The sequence below is a fragment of the Ovis canadensis genome, chromosome 11, assembly GCF_042477335.2.
Source record: "Ovis canadensis isolate MfBH-ARS-UI-01 breed Bighorn chromosome 11, ARS-UI_OviCan_v2, whole genome shotgun sequence".
NCBI classification, from domain to species: domain Eukaryota; kingdom Metazoa; phylum Chordata; class Mammalia; order Artiodactyla; family Bovidae; genus Ovis; species Ovis canadensis.
The window spans coordinates 47,717,034-47,740,193 of NC_091255.1; the positions used below are offsets into that span (position 1 = coordinate 47,717,034).

Sequence of the window (23,160 nt, forward strand, 5' to 3'; positions counted from 1 at the left end):
AGACCGAAGGACCGGCAGATGGAGGGCTCCGGAGCGCCAACCGAGAGCCAGAGGAAGAAGAAAGAGGGAAAATGAGCGCGGAGCAAGCGAGCGAAAAGCTCCCTACCAAGCCAGGCTTTGTTCCCTGAACCTAAGACTTTACCCGGCGGCGGGCGGCGGGCGGGCCGGGAGCGAGCGAGCGGAGGCGCGCGGCCATGGCTGCCGCGGCCGGGCAGGGGGGCCGGGGGGGCGGCGCGTGAGCGGGCGGCGCGGGGCGGGCGAGCGCCCGCGATGTGCCACTCGGCGCCTCCCCCGCCGGGCCCGGGCTGCGCGGAGGCCGGGCGGCCCTGGTAGCTGGGCGCGCGGTGCGGAGGGGGCGAGCCCGGCGCGCGGGTCTCATTGTTGCGGGGGGGGTGGGCCCGTCGGGGCATGAGGGCGAGAGCACGGCGGGGGGGGCGGCCAGACAGAGCGAGCGAGGAGGAGGAGGAGGAGGACGCCGAGGAGGAGGAAGGAGGAGGCAAAGAAAAGAAGCGGCGGCGGCGGAGGAGGAGGAGGAGGGAGCGAGGAGGCGCGCGGCCCCCCGCTCCCTCCCTCCCCCCCTGACCCCCGACCCCCGCCGGCCGGGCCCCCACCCCAGCCCCGGAGGGAGCTCATGGGAGTATGAAGGAGATGGTAGGAGGCTGCTGCGTATGTTCGGACGAGAGGGGCTGGGCCGAGAACCCGCTGGTCTACTGTGATGGGCACGCGTGCAGCGTGGCTGTCCACCAAGGTACGGGGGTGGCCGTGGGGGGCGGCGGGACTCTGGGGGCGGCGTGCGCAGGGCGCCCCCGGCCGCGCCCTCTCGAGACCTCCTGGAGCTCGGGCGCCCCTCCCCCACCCCACCTGAAGAGAAGGGAGGCGTCGGGGGGCTCCCCCCGCCCGGTCCTGGAGGACCGGGTCAGGCATTGTTTTCTTGCCTATTGTTCCAGCCCCGCGCCCCCCACCCCAAGTTGAGGGAGTTTGGGGACAGTCTAGAGGGTAATGAGTGCACTCTCCGCGCCCCACACCGCCGGTGTCGGGGCTGCTAGGAGAATGTTTACCTGCGAGGTGTCCCCTCCCGCCCGGTTATTTTGGTCCCGGCTCTGGGAGGGAGAGGTCAAGGGGGGGTCATCCTCCCCTCTTGCTTCCGGATACTGGGAGGAGCGGAATTGAGAAGGGAAGAGAAGGGTCCCAGGGGAGAGGGGACTCCTAAAATCCTCCCGGGAAGAGCTACGGATAGAGAGAGGTTGCGCAGGGGGCCGGGAATCGAGTAGAGGGAGGTTTGGAGTTTCCCCCAGCAGCACATGGTTCGGAGTTAACTCCTTGAGGAATCTTGCCGAGGGCGCAGGCTGGCATCTCCCGCCTGTCTGGCACAGCCAGCTGGGCCCCCCCTTCCTGGGACAGCCCTGAATCCTGTCGCTGTCGGCTCTTCCCGCCACTCTATTGGTTACCTGCAGTGCACCTGCCCTCGGCCTTGACTTTTGACCTGTCCTATTACAATTAGAAGCAGAAGATGAGGTCCCTTAGACCCTCGACTTACCCGCCTCTTCCATTACTGGCCCTTTAAGAAATGCACCCCCCCCCCCCATAACAACAAAACGTGTTTGACTATCCTAAATGTTGTTCCTCTAATATTCTCCGTTACTGAGGATGAGGACTGGTCCTGGCAAGAGCTGGGAACCAGAAAGCTGGGTACAGAAAGGGCATTGGGGCAGGGTGGGATCTTCTAGAAGTTTAAAGTCAAGGTCTCAGACTTCCCACCTCTGCGTGGAGTGCTTGGTTATGTGGTTGAAAGCTGGGCGTGTGCTGTTGGGCATTCCTTGCGGTCCTGCTGTCTTGTGAGTGACCCCCAGACAGGGAGCAGCACCCCCGGCTGGAACTGGCTCTGGTTTGTTAGAGTCACCCCCTACCCTAGTTACTCTGGGAAAAGCCACTGGTGACAGATTTGCTTGGTGATTCTCCTCCCTCACCCCCAGCTTGCTATGGCATCGTCCAGGTGCCAACAGGACCCTGGTTCTGCCGGAAATGTGAATCTCAGGAGCGAGCAGCCAGGGTGGTGAGTTTGAAACTTCCCTCTCCTCTCAGAAACATCTGAGCATCCCCTCCCCAGTGAGCTAGGGGGCTCTGAGGCTGAGGCTGGGGTGGGAGTGTCACACAGGACTTCCTGTTTCCTGCACACCTCTATCACCAACCCCATCTCTCCTTCTGCTTAGCCCTCACTCTGCCCCCCACAGGCAACTGGGCCTTCTGTTTTTGTTTTTTTGTTTGTTTGAGCTTTTTATCATGGAAAGTTTCCAACCTATACAAAAGTAGAGGGAATAGGATAACTCTTCTGTTGATGAGGCTCCCCCATCTTCGACAACTGTCACTCATGGTCAACCTGTTTTCTCTGTATCCCCACCAGTTCCTCCTTAGACATCTAATCATTACATCCTGGGGCCCTCTGAATGTATTCAGGGAGGGCTCAGCTCAGTAGACCCCCCCCTTTTGGAAAAGCCCATCCCGCAAATCCCTGTGCCCCCTTGTATTGGCAGAGGTGTGAGCTGTGCCCACACAAAGACGGGGCATTGAAGAGGACCGACAATGGAGGTGAGGGGGCTGCTGAGCCCTATGGCGTCACCTGTTGAGGTCAGATAGACCCCCTGAGCAGGGTCTGGGAAGGCAGGAGCAGTCCATGGGCAGGGGTGGAATGCAGAGGCTGGTTTCCCTTCCCTTCCCTGGCTGGCAGTGGAGTCTCATGGGAAGGCCATGGAGGAGGGGACCATCCGCAGTATGGGGTTGTGAGGGGTCAGGGTCTCTGGCTGGCCATCGCAGCTGAGGCTGGCCCCACACCGCCCCAGGCTGGGCCCACGTGGTGTGTGCCCTCTACATCCCTGAGGTGCAGTTTGCTAACGTGCTCACCATGGAACCCATCGTGCTGCAGTACGTGCCTCATGATCGCTTCAACAAGGTCAGCGGCCCCTGCTGTGCCCCATGCCAGTCCCCTTCCTCCCCAGCCATTCTTGGGTCCTTCTCCAGCCTTCTCTCCAACCTACACTTTCAGGGAACTCAGGAGGTGAGTGGGCACCTCCCACTGACAGACTCATGCCCATGCTCAAGTGAAATAGCAGGCTCCTTTGCAGTCCTGCCTGAGGGTAGATCTTAGGGAGCAGTTCACTTATTCATTTACTGAGCACATTTTACTGAGGGTCTACTATGTATAAGAACCGGGGCAAGATGCTGGACACACAGTGTCTAGTATTGATCAAGACAGATGTGTTCCCTGCCCCCACTCCTGTGTGCGACGACTATAGATATCAGTAAACAGGCAAAGTACATGCAGTGTGTGGTAAGTGCGGTGAAGAAAACAATAAGATACTAAAATAAAGAATACCAGGCACGAGGGCAGCAGGGGCTAGGGGGAGAGTTTATTTTAGATAAAGCAGTCAAGGAAAGACATTTTGGTTGAGGCCTGGGGGATGAGAAGGAGCCAGCCTTGAGAAGTGGGGAGAGTGCCAGGTTCTAGGTGGAAGGAACAGTATGTGCAGAGGCCCAGAGGTGGGGCTGAGCTCACTGGGGAGGAAGGCAGACACAGTCTCTGGTCTCAGAGGACTCACCATCCAAGGACTGCACTATCCAGTGTAGCAACTACTTGCCACATATGGCTATGTAAGTTAGTTAAATACAATTTAAAATTCAGTTCCTCAGTCACACTAGCCACTTTTCCAGGGCTCAATAACCCATGTAGTTCATGAGTCCTGTATCGGACCATGCAGTCTAGAACATTTCCATCATCATAGAAAGTGCTATTGGATAGTCTGATGTAGGATTGTGGGGAGAGGATGGAATTGAGCAGGGAGGCCAAAGGATCCCTCAAGTAGAAGAGAGGAGGGGACGATTACCCTGTGTCCTGCAGACATGTTACATCTGTGAGGAGCAGGGCCGGGAGAGCAAGGCGGCTTCAGGAGCCTGCATGACCTGTAACCGCCATGGATGTCGACAAGCTTTCCATGTCACCTGGTGAGACCCCTGCTGTCCCTGCATCCACTCCTTAGGGTTCTCTGGGATCCCTGGCCAGCTGTCCCAACCTTCTCCTGAGATTTGCCATGGATGGCTGCCAAATGGGTTCATCCTAGCTGCTGTCTCTTTGGAGATGATGGCAGTACTTCCCTTGGGTGGTGCTGGCTTTGCCCCAGCAGGGGTCTTGGAGGGTGCAGGGGAAGTGGCTGGTCTGGTTTGGGACCACATCCTTCTCAGGCTGACCTCTCTTGATTAGTGCCCAAATGGCAGGCCTGCTGTGTGAGGAAGAAGTACTGGAGGTTGACAATGTCAAGTACTGTGGCTATTGCAAATACCACTTCAGCAAGATGGTGAGTTTCATCTGGGCGTGAGTGGGTTGGTCAGCCATGGTTTAGAGGGTGTGGACTCTAGGGTGCCTGGAGCTGGGAGGACAGACAGGGGAGGAAGGCACTATGTCCCTGCCCTGGAGGAACTCACCATTGGATGAGGAATAATTTTAAGTACAGCCTGAGGGGTGTGAATCAGAGTTGAGCCAAGCAGTCCATCCTAGAAGACAGAGCTCAGACCCTGCCTATCAGAGTCCAGGAGGCTTCAAGAAAGAGGCAGCATTTAAGCTGAGCCAACAATTAGAGCCAACATTTGTGGGGCTTACCGTGCCCCAGCCTCTGAACTAATCTCTTTACGTGTGTGTGTTTGTGCATGTGCGCGTGTGCACATGGGTGTGCGTGCTCTTGCAGTCCTCCCTAAGAACTAGGTGTACTGCATTTACCCATTTTACGGATGAGTAAGCTAAGACCCACTAAGGTTATGTGACTTATCTCACAGTTGGTATGTGGAATTTAGAAAAAAAAAAAAAAACAGTCTGAAGGTCCTCAGGAGCCTACCAAGAAAGACGGGAATCTCAGGCAGAGGGATTGGCATGGATAAAGCACCAAGATAAGAGAGACCATTCATAAGCAACAGAACAGGATGTTTGGTAGGGACAAGGCAAGAGATGAGGTGAAAAAGCTCAGGCAGGGCCAGAGCTGGACTTGCTTCTGCCTCAGGTTCAGGGGCCCACGGAGAGGTGGGAAAAGGGGTGCTAACCCATGTTGGTGGAGAGACCTGCATGTTTCAGAAGCGGTGGAGTGTCCTGGCTAGGTATGCTGTGGCCTGACTGGGAAAGCAGCTTGGACCTCACCCCCAGGCCACAGGCTTGTGAGGCTGCTTGTAAGCAAGAGGGTAACATGATCAGATTTGTTTTTTAGGAAGATTACACTGGCAGCCACTGTGAAGCTAGATCCAAAGGGCTGAGGCTGGCGACTGGGAGACAGCTGCAAGAGAGGGTGGGATGGAGGGATGAGGCTGGATTCTAGAATTATTTCTAGACAGACTTGCCTACATGTGGGGGTGGCTGAGAAGGAGGAGTTTAGGGTGGCACATAGGATCCTGGCTCTTGATGCTGCATAGATGGGGCTTGAGCTCCTCAGGCAGTGGAGTGGACTTCCAGCATACATCCTGGTCTGCCCCAGAGAGTCCCAGTTTGTGCCTGTTGCCTTGGTGTAATTATTAATAGCTCCTCCTTTCATTTTCAAAAGTGTCCTGGTTTGGATACGTCATAAGGTCACCTTGGTTCAGGGTTTGATATCAACTTGGGGGCTTCCCTTGTGGCTCAGGTGGTAAAGAATCCAGTTGCAATGCAGGAGATCCAGGTTCGGTCCCTGGGTCAAGAAGATCCCCTGGAGAAGGGAACGGCAACCCACTCCAGTATTCTTGCCTAGAGAATTCCATGGACAGAGGAGCCTGGCGGGCTATAGTCCATGGGGTCTCAAAGAGTCGGACACGACTGGACGACTAACACAACACTAAGACAAGGTAGGGAGCTTGGTTTGGAATATAGCAGGTGTCAAGTGGAGGTGTTTAGATTTGGTGGCTGTGTTCAGATTTCAGGCCCCCATAGGTGTGGCAGCCCCAGGTGTATAAGGCTAGGGGTTGGGGGCTCAGGTATGAAGAGAACCATGAAATGGGGAGTTTAGAGCTTAGCAGAGTAGGAATGATGCCCACTGCTGGGGAGCCACTGGGTCAGATGAGGCCTGAAACTAGTCCTTGAATTTGACAGTTGGGAGTTTGTGGGTGATCTTAGAAAGAACAGCTCTAAGTCTAGAACTGGTGAAGCCATCAGACCAGGCACTAGGGAGTCCAAAGCACTGGCTGGGAGGAATGGTAGCACAGGGGTTTTTTAGGTGCTGCTTATGGATATTTCCTTGCCCTGTTCTTAAGGGCAGCAGATCCTTTGGGACAAAAGGAACTGCAGTTTGGTGGAGGGCCAGGAAAAGAAGAGAAGGGGTGATGGCTGGAGCATAGTGTCTGGAGGGAAGGATGGGGTATAGTGAGCAGGGGCTCCCATGAGAGCCACACTGCACATCCTCCACCCCAGGGAAGGAGGTTGAGGTGGGCCGAGGTCGAGCGCCTGAGAGGGGCCAAGGGGGCACCATGGAAAGAGGTGGTGGAGAGAGAGACACAGGCCGAGGCCCACCTCCATCCATGCCTGGTATCTGGCTGGGGTGGAGATTCCCCACCTCTTCAGGGCCTCAGTTGCTGAATCTGTGCCCTGGATAAGCCAGCTGGGCAGACTGTAGGATTTCAGGCCCAGGGAATGCACTCTGTTGAGCAGAGTATCATTAAGGACACAGGGTCCCCTTGTGACAGGCAGGGTGGGGTGGGGGGTGCTGACCCCCAGGATCACCTGATCTTCAAGAACCTTTCTCTAAGCTACGGAGGGTGTGGCAGTTCCTCTCAATTCTCTCCACAGAAGACATCCCGGCACTCCAGCGGGGGCGGGGGCGGCAGCGGAGGAGCAGGAGGAGGAGGGGGTAGCGCAGGGGGCGGCAGCAGCGGCTTTATTGCTGGCCGGAGGAGCAGGTCGGCCTCCCCATCTGCCCAGCAGGAGAAGCACCCTTCCCACCATGAGAGGGGCCAGAAGAAGGTAAGAGTCTTCTTCCCTGCCCTTCCTGCCCACATTCACAAACACCTGCTTCTTGCACGAAGCCACCATGGGTATCCCAGAGGCGATAGTGCCTGCCCCCTTCCTTCCTCTGAGGCCACTGAGGACCAAGGGGGTGCTGAGGAAGTGACCTGTGAGGGTCACAGAGGGTAAGCTGAAGGCCTGGCTTCCCTGGGGCTGTTTGTATCTGTGTGGTTCCTCTGTGTTGTTCCTATGACATGACAGTCTCCCCAGAGACCCCAACACACAGCCCTGTACATGTGCACATGTCTAGCCGTGTGTCAGTTTGGGGTGCACATGCCTGCGTCCCCAGCGGCTGAACGTCACAGTGTGCCTGGCTCCTGTCCCCCTGCACAGCTCCGTGTCCCAAGTGGACACCCTTACAGGTGTGTGCCTCCATGTGAGGCGTTCTGTGTCACTGGCATGATAATGGGATAGGTTATTTTTAGCAGGCAGTGAGGATGGGCTTCCCTGGTGGCTTAGATGGTAAAAAATCTGCATGCAACGTGGGAGACCTGGGTTCGATTGCTGGGTTGGGAAGATCCCTTGGAGGAGGGCATGGCAACCCACTCCAGTATTCTGGCCTGGAGAATCCCCATGGACAGAGGAGCCTGGCAGGCTACAGTCCATGGGGTCACAAAGAGTCAGACACCACTCGAGCTTAGCACAGCACAACATACCGGAGGATGGGGGGGAGGGGCTGTTGGCTCAGAGGAGCCTGCTGGGGCCACTCCTGTCCAGCCAAAGTCCCCCAGTCCCTCCTCAGGGGGCGATGGCACCCACAGAGCCTTGCGCCTGAGAGACCCCACTCCCCACATGCATGTGCCACGTTTATCCTCACCAAGACTTTCCCAGCATCAGTGTCTGGTCCCTTCTTCCTCCCCAGAGCCGAAAGGACAAAGAACGCCTTAAACAGAAGCACAAGAAGCGGCCTGAGTCACCCAGCATCCTCACCCCACCTGTGGTCCCCACTGCTGACAAGGTACCACTGCTTACACCCAGGAGGGGCAGCCAGGGCAGTGGGAGGGAGGCACAGAGTGAAGGGTTGGGGCGTGCAGCCCTGGGAACCCTTGCAATTTCACGTTCATATGACTGCTCCACACCCCACACTACTCTTGTTCTAGACCAGGAGGAGCCTCTGCTCCTCAGCCCCACTAGTCACTGACTAACCAGGAGGGGTGGGGGTTGGGGGGCACCACCCTTCCTGCAGGCTGCCAGATGTTCACATCTGCCACTGCCCAGACAGAGGGCCTCAGCACTGGGTTCCTGTCTGCAGATACAGTACTCATGGTGGTTCTCCGAGTCTCTGGGGCCCATTTCTCCAGAGAGAGGCAGAGGACCCCCCTCACTCTCCAGCCCACCACACACATACCAGGAGGCTACTCAGAGCCTGGTCGCCTAACCGAAAGCCCACTCTATGCAGGTTGGAGGGACTGAAAGTGTGGCCCATGGTGGCTTGCAGGGCAGACCCATTGACCATACCCTGAGACCCCTAGTCATCCCACTTTCCCAGTAGGGGCATGGCATGACAGGCCTGACTCTAGAAATGGGCACCATCTGGATAAACAACCGGCAGGCCCTACCCAAGGCCAGGGAGTTGCTAATCCAAGCCAGAGCAGCCCTCCCTGCCCCTCCTTCCAGCCAGTTCTCCCCTCACCCCCGGAAGGAGAACAGGGGCCTGGAGACACGGCTTCCTCCTGTCGCCATGATTGCCCGTTCACCTCCACCAGCCTCAGGAGGTTGCCAAGGCTCTGGGCATCTTAGCAGGAGACTCAGGTATCAGGTTTCCAGGGTGATGTTGCTGTGGCAACTGTCCCAGTAACCCTCTCCCTTCCCTGCTGCCCAGGGCTCACCTGGAAAAGCTTGTCCTTGCCCTCTGATCTCTCCCTGGGGTCTGCAGGCAGGCGGAAGTAGTGGGCCAGAGATCTCGGAGTGACCCCAGTGGTTGGACTTCCCTTTGGACATGTTGGAGCCTTCTGCCCATCCCCCTCCACCCACCCCAGCATTTCAGCCACCCCTCCCCCTGGGCCCTCTCCTCCTTTGCTCTCAGAACCACATCTGGCTCCCTTCAGAACTCCAGCTGTGGAAAAGAACAAAGAAAAAGACAGAGCCGAGGGCTCCGCCCAGGAAGGGGCAGCGCAGGGTGGCTCATCCTCCTCTCTGACCTCCCTCTGGCATTTGTTCATGTACTGGATACCTGGTCTCCACCAGGAGGAGAAGCCATCCCTGACTGTTACTACAAAGTCCTGACTCACCACATGCCAGGCTCCCTTCTGGAACAGGGGGATGGTGGGCATGTGTGGGGATGTGCTCATTTAATCCTCAAAATAATCCAATGAAGTAGGCATTTTATTAACCCCATTTAATAAATGAAGACACTGAGGCACAGAGAAGTTAAATAATTTGCCTAAAATACACTGTTAGGGAATGGTGGAGTCAAGATTCACACTCAGGCAGTCTGGCTTGAAGGCCTGTTCTCAGCCACTGCAGGACACTCTCTGCAGTGTATTGCTAGCAGCCGTGCCATCAGAACCATCATCATCAACCCCATACTATGTATCTGCCATTATGTTCCTCATAACTCTCCAAATAGGGATAATTAGCCCCAGAAGAACCCTGAAGCTCGGTGAGGTGGAGACCACACAACATACACGGTTGTAGACCCTAGGTTCACAGAGCCCCTACTCTTCCAGCCACTGCTGCCGCCCCCAGACATGGGGGACAATCTCTCAATACAATGTGGCAACTATTGACATGGCTGATGTGGGTGGGTACAGGGCACCCAGGAAATAGAGGACAGAATGATTTGTTCCACCACAGGTAGCTATCGGGTGACTTCACGGAAGAGGGGGCTTTTGAGCCGGATTTTGAAGGAAGAGATGCTTCCCAGGAAGAGGGAGGCTGGGCTGTCTGGGCAGAGGGCTTGGCATGGAGGCTCAGGTTGTTTGGAAAGGGCGTGGAGTAGCCAGGGAGGGGAGTGTCAGCCAGGTGGCTGCAGCTGGGGGGTGAGCAGGGAAGAAGTGGCAGGGACTGGAGAGTCCAAGAATGGGGCCAGGGTGGCCCATTCTTCCTGGAGTCCCTCTTCCCTGCACGCACCACTTCCCAGCACAAGTCCAGCCCTCTTAGGCCTAAGTGTTTCTAAACTGAATGACTGAGCAGATACATACTTTTGAACAGACTCTGGGACCGTTTTCATCTCTCCCTTGCATGAGGCAAAGGACAGACAGCTTCTTGGGCTCAGAGCTCCCAACTCTTCACCCCTAGAAGTTACAGAGCTGCCTCTCCGTCTCCCTGGTCTAGGAGCTCCCACCACCATCTCCTTGCCCCATAGTCCTTCCTGAAGCTAACTCTGAGCTCTCCCAGTAGAGCCCTAGGTCCCCTGTCCTCGGGGCTCCACCCCCAAGTCAGGGTGAGCCCAGACCCCCAGAGCTGGCTCCAGCCTTCTTCTCTCCTTCCTCCCTCAGGTCTCCTCCTCGGCTTCCTCCTCCTCCCACCACGAGGCCAGCACTCAAGAGACTTCTGAAGGCAGCAGGGACTCCAAGGGGAAAAAGTCTTCCAGCCATAGCCTGAGTCACAAGGGGAAGAAGCTGAGCAGTGGGAAAAGTGTGAGCTGCTTCACCTCCGCCTCCTCTTCTTCTTCCTCTTCCTCTTCCTCCTCATCTGGGGGACCCTTCCAGCCTACAGGTGAGCATGGGCACCCCAGGATGTGGGAGCTGGGGAGGAGGTGGGAATGGGACAGTCTTTGGCCGTGAGCTTTTCTAGCAAGGCCCTTTGCATACTGGTTTGCATCTCATTTGCTTCTTAAATTGCCTGGTAGGGTGGGAATCCCCAGCCAGTGACTCCTCAATACTCCCTCCTCTCTCAGGGTGGAACTCCCCTCCCATCTCCCTCGGGGCCCACCTCTCCAACCCCCATAATGTATTCATTATTCCCTGCGCTGATGCTGTCGAGTACCATTTTTAAAGCACTGGCACTAATCTCCTGTAATCTCTGTAGTCATCCAGTGAGGTCAGTAGGGTGGGAGCTATTCTTCTACTTTGTCACAGGTGGGAAAAGCTGGAGGGTGGGGATACACTGGTCCCAGGACACAGAGACAGTGGCAGAGCTGGGACAGGAAACCCAGACCAGACCAGAGCTCTCTCCACTAGTACACACTGGGAGCAGGAGGGAGGCAGGGGCTCTGGGGTCCAGCTGTAATTCCGTATCCCTCTCTGCAGTTTCGTCCCTGCAGAGCTCCCCTGACTTCTCCACATTCCCCAAGCTGGAGCAGCCAGAAGAAGACAAGTACTCCAAGCCCACTGCACCCCCGCCTTCAGCCCCTCCCTCTCCCTCAGCTCCTGAGCCCCCCAAGGCTGACCTCTTTGAACAGAAGGTGGTCTTCTCTGGCTTCGGGCCCATCATGCGCTTCTCCACCACCACTTCCAGCTCAGGCCGGGCCCGGGCCCCATCCCCTGGGGAGTATAAGTCTCCCCATGTCTCAGGGTCCGGGGGCTCTGGAGGCACCCACAAGCGGATGCCCACACTGAGTGCCACCCCTGTGCCCGCTGAGGAGACCCCTGAGACAGGCCTGAAGGAGAAGAAGCACAAAGCCAGCAAAAGGAGCCGACACGGGCCAGGCCGTCCCAAGGGCAGCCGCAACAAGGAGGGCCCTGGGGGCCCAGCCCTTCCCTCCCTGCCGGGTGCCCAGCTGGCTGGCTTCACCGCCACTGCTGCCTCACCCTTCTCCGGAGGTTCCCTTGTCAGCTCTGGTCTGGGTGGTCTGGCTTCCCGTACCTTTGGGCCTTCGGGGAGCCTGCCCAGCCTGAGCCTGGAGTCCCCCCTGCTGGGGGCAGGTTAGTGACCCTTGGGGACCAAGGGTGTCTTAGGGCCCAGCCAGTCTAGTGAGGGGACAGAGGCATAAACATGCAGTTAGAAGGAAGTGTGCCAGAAACTCCTCCAGAAGACAAAGGATGGAGGTGACAGTCACCTTTGAGACATTCCCCCATACCCATCTCCTGCATGGTTGTGGTGGGAGAGATTGCCAACAGGACTTCACCAAGTTTGGGTTGGGGAATTAGAAAAACTGGGAATTCTTCACGCTTGAGCAGGGTAGTAGAATAAGCAGGCTTGGCAAGTAGATGTCACTAGGGCAAGAAGAGACATCTTTGCAGCTGGAGGGTGAGACTGGTGTGTGGCAAGATCCAGGGGAGTGTTGGCCTTGGGGAGTGGCTGCTCCAGCCACCTGACTGAGGAGGGGGCAGAGGAGAGGTGACTAAGCTTCCCTCTGTGTCCTTCTTGTGCCTGTAGGCATCTACACCAGTAATAAGGACCCCATCTCTCACGGTGGTGGAATGCTGCGGGCTGTCTGCAGCACCCCCCTCTCCTCCAGCCTCCTGGGGCCCCCAGGGACCTCGGCCCTGCCCCGCCTCAGCCGCTCCCCATTCACCAGCACCCTCCCTTCCTCCTCTGCTTCTATCTCCACCACTCAGGTGAGGCCTTGCTCCTGGGCGCCTCCACCCCTGGGCAGGTGGGGGACAGCCTGCCGAGGACCCCAGCTTCCCATGGGAATTTGAGAGATTGGGCTTGATCACCACCAGAACGCCTCCCTCTTTCTGGTCCTCTCTCCTCCCCAGCACACCTGGTCCCCTCCACCCCGGTGCCCACAGTTGTGCTCTAGGTCCAGGAATAACCACCAGGCTGGACTCTACCTCCTTTCCCTCAGGTGTTTTCTCTGGCTGGCTCTACCTTTAGCCTCCCTTCTACCCACATCTTTGGAACCCCCATGGGTGCCGTTAACCCCCTCCTCACCCAAGCCGAGAGCAGCCACACAGGTACGTGAGTCTCTGACCCTGTTCCCCTTTCTTCACAAAGGGGCACCCTGTCACCTGCTTGTCACCCCAGAAAGGACTGGAGGGCTTTCTGGCTATCCCCCACCCTCTGGCCATTGCTGACCCTGCAAAAAACATTCCACGTGTAACAAACCAGGGTACATTCTTTCACATCGAAACCCCTTGAGGTGGTGGGGCATGACCAGGAAGAATTACTGCTACATCTCACAAAAGCCAAAGGCAAGAGAGATGAATGGCTTGCTCAAGGCTGCTGAAGTAGGCAAAGGTGGAGCAGCAGCTGAAATTCTGGCTCCTTGGCTCCAAGACTAGTTCTACCACTGAAGCAAAGCTCCCTGTTGGCCTCTTAGTGAGTTCTTGGGATTGGCGATTATAGAGATCCCACTAGTTGGGCAGCCGGCTCTCTGGGTATTCAGGAGTTAAGGGGGCGGATCGCAAGCACGCCTCCCTCCAAGAACAGTGAACACAGCCCTAGAGAGCTGATTGGTGCAGAGGTACCACCTGGCTGGTTGAGGGGCAGGGCTTGCCATTTCAGGTAAGCCTTAAAGGGGCGAATCTGACTCCAAAACCAACCCTACAGAGTAGATGACTATTTTCCAAAACCCAAATTGGAATTTTGTGGCTCAACATAGGGTTTTGCGGTCTAATTGTGAGTGTATTAATATAAAAGTCATATAAAATTATAATAGCTACAGTAATTAAAGGCTTGCTACATGGCAGCTAAACTGTTCATGGCAGCTAAACTGTTCAGCTTAACACTTCACATTTATTACCTTATTCATAACAATCAGTTCGGAGAGGTTAGTTTTAAGCCCCGCGGTCACATAGCAAGTATCCAAGTTCAACTCAGGACTGTCTAGGCCCCAAGTCTCTATGACTATGAAGTTATAAATTTTCCAGGAAAAAAAAAAGTTGGGAGGAGAAGCTGAAAGTGGCAAGGAGGCAGGGGCCTTTCTGCCTAGAGGAGGAGGAAGAAATTTCATGATTTTGCCTCTCCAGGGGCTGGGTTTTCAAACCAGGGCTCCCAAGAAGTAGACCTGCCTGTCTGGGGGTTGGGAGATCCTGGGGAAGGAGGTCGGCGGTAAGGTCCCAGATTCTGTACCCACTTCCCAGGCAGGGACTTTGGGGCCGACTGTACCTCTTCCTCACTGATCCCTGCCTCCCTTCTCCTTCCAAGAGCCAGACCTGGAGGACTGCAGCTTCCGATGTCGGGGGACCTCACCCCAGGAGAGTCTGTCTTCCATGTGAGGGAGAGGGAGGCGGCTTGGGGGGCAGAGCGGGAGCTCGGCGGAGGGATTGTAGAAGGTGGGGGGCGGTGCGGTGCGGAAAGGCAGGCGCGCGGAGAGGGTTGGAATCCAGAGCAGATAACTGAAACTCGCGAGGCAGGGAGGCTGGAGTTGGGGAGTGAGGTGAGTCTGAGCCGGTTTTCCGTTGTGACTGCAGGTCCCCAATCAGCAGCCTCCCGGCACTCTTCGACCAGACGGCGTCCGCACCCTGCGGGGGCGGCCAGTTAGATCCAGCGGCCCCGGGGACAACTAACATGGAGCAGCTGCTGGAGAAGCAGGGAGACGGCGAGGCCGGCGTCAACAGTGAGAAGGGGTGACATGGGGCTGGGTGGCTGTCTTAGGACCCCCTGACTCGGACACCTTTCTCTCCGAGGTCTCCAAAGGTCTTTTAAGGTTCCTCCTGCGGCCCCGCCCCTGCCTTAACGGTGGCCCACCCCAGGCCTAGCCTGTAACCCTCGCTGGGACCTGATCCAGGCCCCGCCCCCTCTAAGCCCCGCTTTTGGCCCTCACGACCTCGTGGCCCTGATCTAACTAAGCCCCAACTTCCGACCGCCCCTTCCCTCCAAGCACTGGGCTTCCACCCCGAGCCTTAGGCCCCACCTGTGGTCCTCACACCTCTGGCTCCCCAGGACTCACCTGAGTCCCTGGCTAACCGGAACCTTCTCTGCTAGGTCTCAGTCCGGTTTCCTTTGCCAGGCCCCGCCCCTGGTCACCTGGCCCCGCCCCAGCCTTCGCCCCGCCTTCCCAGGCCGCGGGGCTCAGGCGCTCTGGCCCTCTGTTTGCAGTCGTGGAGATGCTGAAGGCGCTGCACGCGCTGCAGAAGGAAAACCAGCGGCTTCAGGAGCAGATCCTGAGCCTTACGGCCAAGAAGGAGCGACTGCAGATTCTCAACGTGCAACTCTCTGTGCCGTTCGCCGCCCTGCCTGCTGCTCTGCCTGCCACCAATGGCCCTGTCCCTGGGCCCTATGGCCTGCCTCCCCAAGGTAAGGGGCCCCCACCCAGGCCGGGAATGGGGGCCTCCGCTCTGCGGTCGGAACTGGCCCGGACTCCAGCTGCTGAGCTCCTTCCCTGATCCCCCTTCCTCAGCCGGCAGCAGCGATTCCTTGAGCACCAGCAAAAGCCCTCCGGGGAAGAACAGTCTGGGCCTGGACAACTCGCTGTCCACGTCTTCCGAGGTGGGCACCATGGGGAGGGGCACGGGGCGGGGGAGGGCTGGAGCGGGGAGGTTCAAGGGCCTCCTAGTCGCATTTCCACCTTGCTGGGCTGTTGGAGGCTGGGCAGTGAAGTGATTGAGTAATTTGGTCTACGACCCATTCATTCCTTTACTAAATAAGTGATAATTAGGAGGTGCCTACTTAAGTCCAGTCACTGACTAAGCAAGCAGTGAGCAAATCGGACACTCTTGGAGACAGGCTCAATTCAAGAAAATCAATAATTACAAGTAGAGAAAAGTGCTAAGATGGAAATCATTTGAGGGGTATGAGAAAGAATGGAGGGTGGGTGGATGTACGTCCACCTTTCTCTGGATGTAAGGTGGTTAGGGAAGGCAACTCTGAAAAGTGTTTGTGAAGAGTTCATTACAATTTATTTTAGCCACACAGAAAACAATCCTGTGTAATTGGTGGTGGTTTGTTGCCATTATTATGCTGTGGTTATTATTGAAATTAAACAAAGTGGGTTCTTGTTCTCCCTACCACTTACTGTGTGACTTGGGCAATAATAATAATACAATCATTAATTGCATCCTTGCCCTTTGTCATGTCCTGGCCTGAGACTTTTCAAGCGTTGGTGTGTTTAGTCCTCACAAGGAGTTTTTGGACTAGGTTCTCCTATTACCCCCGGGTTATGAATGTCGAAACTGAAACAGAAGAGCCACCAAAGCCGTTAAATTGTGGGCATGGGATTTGAGCCCGTCTTTCAGTTCAACTGCCTGCAGAGTTACTGAGCCTGTCTCAGACCCAGTGGTTTCACCCATAAACAGCAGTAGCAAGTTAGTACAGGTCAAGCACTGAACCTTGGGTCTGATTCACTGGTCACTATACCACCTTCACTCTTCAGTGTTAAACGGGCATCATGGTGGGTGCTGGGGCCCCAGGAAGTGATTTGTGAAGACTGTTTGGATTCTTAGCCTTTATCCTTGGGCATTGCTTCTTCCTCCTGGGTGGCTTTGCTTGGGAGTAAAGTCGGGGTGACCATGTGAAAATGCTGGTGGGTGCTGGGCCGGGGGCCAGAAAGGTCACGCTGGCCCCCTGCCCCTCTGACCCCTCCCTTCCCCCTCCCTCCCCAGGACCCACACTCAGGCTGCCCGAGCCGCAGCAGCTCGTCGCTGTCCTTCCACAGCACGCCCCCACCGCTGCCCCTGCTCCAGCAGAGCCCTGCTACTCTGCCCCTGGCCCTGCCTGGGGGCCCTGCCCCGCTCCCGCCTCAGCCACAGAATGGGCTGGGCCGGGCACCCGGGGCAGCGGGGCTGGGGGCTATGCCCATGGCTGAGGGGCTGTTGGGGGGGCTGGCGGGCAGTGGGGCCCTGCCCCTCAATGGGCTTCTGGGGGGGTTGAATGGGGCTGCCGCCCCCAACCCTGCAGGCTTGAGCCAGGCTGGCGGGGCCCCCACGCTGCAGCTGCCAGGTTGTCTCAACAGGTGAGGGAGAGCTCAGCCTGGGGAAGGGGATGGGGAGGCTGGCTCTGGGAGGGACTCCCCCTACAAACACCCACGTCCCTCAGAAGGGAAGCTCTCCTCCTGTCTTACGGGGTCTAGAATCCAGTTGCCTCTTGGCCCCAGCTTCTCCTTAGATGTAGACCTGAGAGCCCTCTGGAAGGTAGCTCTTCAGGGACAAAAGTCGTCTGTTTATTCCTTGTGCCCTAGCTGAGGTCTCCCTCTGGGGAAGTTTTCCCATCTCATGTGTCTCCTCCCACCATCCTCTCGGAGCTCAGTCTGTTTCTCTCTCCACCTGGGCCTGAGGGAGAGTGGGAACTTAGGGGGGCAGGGAGGAGTGTTTCCCTGTCCCTTCCCATGGTCTGTGTTTTGTCCCCCTGCTTCAGCCTCACCGAGCAGCAGCGACACCTCCTGCAGCAGCAGGAACAGCAGCTGCAGCAGCTCCAGCAGCTCCTGGCCTCACCACAGCTGACCCCGGTAATGCCCCTCCCCCTAGCTCTGCCAGAAAGGTCTCAGAGGGTCTGGGCCGGAGGGTCTGGGCCGGCCCAGGGAGGACTGCCACAGGCTGGGAAGGGAGCCCCCAGGCTGGGAAGGTGAGACTGCCCCTGTGGGAATGGGGCCTGGCCCCTATGGATCATGTGAGGACAAACGGCATAAGGGTTCCTCTTGGGGGCCCCTGGGTGCTGGGGAAGGAATGCTACAGTGGCCCTAGATCACATCCCAGCAAGAGGATCTGGAGGGAGGTGAGCCCTCAGTTACTGAGCATTTCCAGTCCCAGCCCCAAGGCTCTTCAGTGGGGAACCTTGAGGTCTGCATGGAGAGGTGGCTGAGCAGGTGACAGACACGTCCTCAACCAGAGCAGCCCTTTTAGGTCTTTCTTGTGTGTTGAGTTCTAAGAGTTCCTGGGAGAAAAGGAATTCTTCCTTCTAGAAAGGAGAGAGTTGTTGGGACTTCACTGGTGGTCCAGTGGTTAAGACTCTCTGCTGCCAGTGCAGAAGGCACAGGTTCAATTCCTGGTCAGGGAACTAAAATCCCACATGCCGTGCGATGCAGCCAAAAGATAAAAACAAAAGTAAAAAGGAGAGAGTTGAAAAAAATAGAAAAGCACTCATTTTTATATAAAGAAACATGAGAAAGATATACAGTAAACTAGCTCAACTGGTTACCTACAGAGACCAGATGGTAGCAGGAATAAGATAGCAAGATTTCTTAAGCCTTGAAAAATTGTTTTGGGTTTTGGAACACTTGAGAATGCTTTGTCTATTCAAAGCAAAAGTAAATGAATCTTAAGTGAAAAAAAAATCGAGAAGTTGAAAACTATTAACCTCATTCAGTGTTTCTCAACTTGGGGTCATGCCACCCTTGGGGACATCTGTGTTTGTCATAACGACTGAGGAGTTGATTTAGTGGGGGTGGGGGAGGGATGTTAAACCTGCTGCACTTGACTGGTGGTACCCCATCTGACAAACACTGATGGTGTGCAACCACTTTCTTGTCCAGATGGGGAGGCTGAGCCCCAGAGTGGGGAGTTAGAGATGGAACCTTGACTGTCTCCCAGGTCTCTTGCCTCATGGTACTAGTGAGATGGGATGGGGCCCAGGCCAATCAGGGTAAGATGACCCTGGGGACCACTGGCCAGTAAGCCATCTGGCCCCCTTGCAGGAACACCAGACTGTTGTCTACCAGATGATCCAGCAGATCCAGCAGAAGCGGGAGCTGCAGCGGCTGCAGATGGCCGGGGGCTCCCAGCTGCCCATGGCCAGCCTGCTGGCCGGAAGCTCCACCCCGCTGTTGTCCGCGGGCACCCCTGGCCTGCTGCCCACAGCATCTGCCCCACCTCTGCTGCCCGCCGGAGCCCTGGTGGCGCCCTCGCTCAGCAACAACACAAGTCTCATGGCCGCAGCAGCTGCAGCCGCAGCAGTAGCAGCAGCAGGCGGGCCTCCAGTCCTCACTGCCCAGACTAACCCTTTCCTCAGCCTGTCAGGGGCGGACAGCAGTGCCAGTGGCCCTAAAGGAGGGGTGAGTAAGAGGTCTGGCTTAGGGAAGGGGCTGGGAATGGGGCAGAGGGACCGTCCTGTCTCCCTTCTTCTGGAGAGACCCATTAGAGAAGGCTGTCTCCTCTTTGATTGGACCATTTAGAAAAAGATGATGCTCTGGGTGAGCCATTTCAAGAAAGGCATCCCTCCTTCCGAGGGCAAAGAGCCAGAGCCCGGGGGACCCCTGGCCGGCACATGCCTGCTTAACTAGGCGCCCTATGCAGGGCAACTCTCCCAACAGACACACACATACACGGAAGTTGACCCTGTTGCACAGCCGTCAAAGCCCAGGCCCTTATTGCACCCATCATCAGCTTTCTTGACCCAGGAAGCTATTCTCAACTGGGTGATCGGACCAGATACCTCCCCAATCCCCAGTCTCCCTTCCTCTTTTTCCAGACTGCTGACAAAGGAGCCTCAGCCAACCAGGAAAAAGGCTAAATCCACCCACGCTCCTTTAGACCCCACAAGCTGAGGGGCAGATCCTGGTCTGAGGGTCCCAGCCTGCAGCGGGCATCTGCACCCCAACACTGGAGAGCCCTGGAGCACGTGCTGAGGCCTGGGGAGTTGGGGTTGCTCCCGGTGCCGCGGACTGAGACCCAGAGGGGAGCCCTTTCCATCTGCCCCCTGCCCCCGCCTCTGCACTGGCCCCTTAATGAGGGGCTCGGAAGGAGGACAGGCTCCAAGCCCGCCTAGGAGCCTCCACTCTCAGTGAATGTTTCAGGGTTCCCTAGAGAGCAAAGTGGGCCATGGCATAAGTGGGGGGTTGGTTAAACCCCCGCATAAAATGGATCAGCACTTGAGTGGGAGAAGTGGGGACTAGGCCCTGGGCCTGCCCCTGTGTGGAAGTCTTCTATGGAAGAAGGGGTGACCCTACTTGACCATTTTCTACCCAACTTGGGCAGATGGTAAGAGGGCTCCTTTGGACTGTTTCTTGCTGGGCTCCTTCCCCTGCCCCCAACAAGGGTCACAAGCTGTGCTTGTAAAAGCCCACAAACTAGGGGGCCGACGAAGGGGCAGGATGGCATCAAATTTGGCCCAGGCCTCCCTACCTCCCGGGGGGTGGGACCCAGTGATGGGCTGGGGGAGGGCAGGGGTGGGTGGCCCAGCCCCCTTGGTACCCTGCCCCTTGTTTGCACTATTGGATTTAGGAGTGCCGAGGGTGGGGAGATAGAGCTGCCTGACTCAGAGAGCGTGTGTGGGTATGCCTGTGCACTGTGTGTGTGTGTGTTTGTCTGTGTGTTTCTGTCTGTCTCCCCCTGGTCCCCAGGCAGCCGAGGGCAGGGACAGGAGCAGTGCTCTGATGAGGCAGTACCAGAGGGGCGCTCCTAGCTCTTGTCTGCACCCTCTCACCTCACCAACTTTGGTCCCTTTCTGGGGCCCAAATGGTTAACAAAAACCAGAACCGTACTCCAGTATTGGAGAGTAACTGGGGGCTGGGGGCTTCAAATCAGGGTGATATCCTGCCTTTCCTCCCCCAGACTCCACATGGTCTCAGTGCCCCCGTAGCGCTCCCCTTCCACCACTGATAGCTGGTCCTGCCTCCCTGGCACAGGGGGTGCCCCAGGGATCAGAGGACAAGGCGAGGGGGGTAAAGTACCACTTCTAGTGAAAACCGTCTCCCAGAATCAGCCAGCCTGGCCCCGCTGCATCCTACCCCTCCTCACCCCCACCAGCCAGGGGAGACTTAAGCTTAAATTGACCTAACAACTGTCCCTTCACCCACCAGCTATTTCCCCAGGGTGCAGTGGGCAAGTCTCACCTTAGAGTCCCCACCTGCCCAGAGCCTTTGGTGGCCAAGGCTAAGGGCTGCCGGGGCAGCCAGGAGAGGGGTGAGGCTGGAGCAAGTGTGTGTCGGTGCACTGCGGTGGGAGCCGGGCGGAGCGTGGCCAGCTTCCTGATGCCCACGTTTAGTCAGTCTCTTTGCATGTGTGGACTCGTGTGCGTGTGTGTGTTTCTGTTTGGGTTTCTGTTGTTGTTGGGTTTGTTTCATTTTTTTTTTTAATAAAGAAAAGATGTGTATATTTTTGGCAATGACAGAAACGTAGTGCAGATATATTTTTGCCTGTGCTGCTCAACTGGTTTTTTTCTGATACTGAAAATAATATTAATATTCCTGTTGATAAGACTTTGTAAGATGTTAGGGAGCTGATAATGGAGGGGGTGGGTGGGAATCCTTCAGAGGCAACTTCTTAGGCACTTGCAAGGGCTTGGGGGGAGGGGGGAGGCAGTTGTGATGACCTCAGAAATACTCACTTTTTATTAATGCTAAATATCAGTTAGAAAGGAATGATAGAAGTCAGCATTTTATTCATCTTCATCTATTAAGCTATCTCCCTGCCCCCAAACCACTGAAAAGAAAAATAACCTTCAGAGATTCTTAGAAGAGTTGCTCATTCACACCCACGCTCTTGCCCAAGGCCGACCCACTTAGAACCAAAGTCAGCTTCTGTTCTGGACAGTGAAGGAAGTTGATTTACCCCAAGGCTGCCGTGGCAGAGAGTGAGAGGTCCTGGAACAAGACGTCCCCTTCCCTCCAGCACCCTAAAGTCTGGGGTTCTCATCTCCAAGAGTCTGTTTTCTGATTTTCCCCAGGCTGGGGTGCAGTGGTGGGTAGGCAGGTTAGATTTGAAGAAGGGCCCCAGGCTGCATATGGATTGGTGCTGTCCTTCAGTTTGGGGCAGGGGGACATGAGAGAGGTGGTGCGTTTCCTCTTTCGGGGTGGGTGGCAGGCTTTATAATAAGAAAGGTCTAGAGGGCTTCTGGACAGAGCAGGGTCCCAGTGCAAAGGGCATGGCTCTTGAGCCCCAACCATCTGCTCCTAGCCTCAGTCCCTTTTTCTAGGATGAATTTGAACGGGGAGTAGGAAAGGATGCAGATTTATAGGTGGCTCTGTCTAGGGGAAAGGAAGGATGTGGTTTGCAGGGCGGAAGTGGAGTTTGAAACTGCAGAGTGGAGCTCAGTAAGTCATCCCTTTCAGTGTGGAGGTGTGAGTGTGGTGTGCCTGCAGAGCCGCTGTCTGGCTTCACGAGTGCATGAATGTCAGAGCTGGAAGGGACCTGTCTTTAGGATCCTGCGAGCCAGCTCCTTGCCCCACAGGTGATAGCTCCAAGCCTAGGAGGCGGGGGCAGGGGCTCAGGGGCAGAGCCGCGACCAGTCCTCAGGACCCTGGCCTCCTGGTCCTGGCTCTCCTGCCCCACTGCACTGCCTCCGTGTGGCTGTCCGTCTGTCCCTGTGTGTGTGGTGTGCGGTGTGAGTGCAGGGCTGTGCCCAGGGTGGGGGGTATCTGTGAAGCACTGACTGTCTTAGCTCAGAGCTGAAGGATCCTCTCCAGAGACAATGACACTTTAAAGGTTGCCTTTTCTTGTCTAGTTTTTCCGATGTGTGTGTGTTTTCCCTTCAGATTCCTAGGTCTATTGCTGCCTCCAGGTGCCCTTACCTTGAGGCTGATGAGAGCACACCTGCCCATTCCTGTCCTGAGTTCTAGGGAAGTACTTCTAGGAAGGGCCTCGACAGTGAGGGGAGCCAGAGTCTGGGAAAGAGAGAGAGCCAGCTCTGAGAAAGGGTGATCTCCACGCTGCCTTTTCCCAAACTGGAAATGTAGCCACGGGCTCTGCCTGCCAGCATCTTCCTTGGTGTGTGGTCAGCAGAGTTAAGGGTAGGCAGCTTGCTCCCAGTTCTCCTTTAACCCAGTTTCCTGGGGAGAGGTGCCTGGCAGGGCTTTCGGTCACTTCAATTGGGAAACTGTAGGAAAATGGGGCACAGTACCCTGGCTTCCTCCAATAACATTAGTCCAGATTAAAGGTGTGTCTGGCTCCCAGTCCCTTTGACTTGATCTACTGAAAAGCTGGTGACTGAGGGGTGCCTTCATCACCCTTTGTTCACGTCCTTCAGCCCAACTTGGGACTTCGGTGGCGGGACTGAAGCCCCAAACCCTGGCTCCCAGCCTGTCCCCCTCTTTGCACCCCAGCCTTTCTCAATGTAGCAGACCCTTCCTAGGGGAGCAGGGAGGGGAAGCCACAGTTTGCAAACCCAGGAGCTCCTTTTACATTCTTTGTAAAGCCTCCTTTATATCCTCAACCCAAAAGGCAATGCCCCTCCCTGCCACCTCCAAGCCTGGAATTGTGCATAACCCGGATCTTGTATCTTTGTATAACGGATGTTATTTGTACGAAGGGCAGTTCGTAAACAGCACTTGTTCTTTTAATAAAAGAATGTTTTACAAAAAAAAAAAGAGAGACTGGTTTGTCTGGCTTTACTGAAGGGAAAGAGAGGTGGAGGGCCAACTGTGGGAGCCTTGGGAGGGGATGGAGGTGGGGGTGGGCAGATGGTCTACTAACATTTCCTTAAGTATTTGGAATAGTACTTCACAGACCAAAATG

At 56.3% G+C, this 23,160-nt stretch overlaps 1 protein-coding gene across 2 annotated transcripts; it reads left to right on the plus strand.

Annotated features, from left to right (window-relative positions):
* Positions 1-293: 293 nt before the first annotated feature.
* Positions 294-23,012, plus strand: MLLT6 (MLLT6, PHD finger containing). Of its 2 annotated transcripts, none has more exons than XM_069543290.1 (20): positions 294-748; positions 1,974-2,053; positions 2,532-2,586; positions 2,838-2,947; positions 3,893-3,996; positions 4,253-4,346; positions 6,788-6,961; positions 7,866-7,961; positions 10,444-10,663; positions 11,197-11,811; positions 12,266-12,447; positions 12,681-12,789; positions 13,982-14,048; positions 14,248-14,393; positions 14,876-15,073; positions 15,177-15,265; positions 16,378-16,727; positions 17,129-17,219; positions 18,405-18,761; positions 19,157-23,012. In XM_069543290.1, exons 1-20 carry the CDS (start codon positions 640-642, stop codon positions 19,217-19,219), a joined length of 3,309 nt encoding a protein of 1,102 aa, XP_069399391.1. In that variant the 5' UTR covers positions 294-639; the 3' UTR covers positions 19,220-23,012. The 2 variants fall into 2 exon arrangements, with proteins under 2 accessions (XP_069399391.1, XP_069399392.1); XM_069543291.1 differs by having other exon boundaries at positions 19,178-23,012.
* The last annotated feature ends 148 nt before the right edge of the window (positions 23,013-23,160 follow it).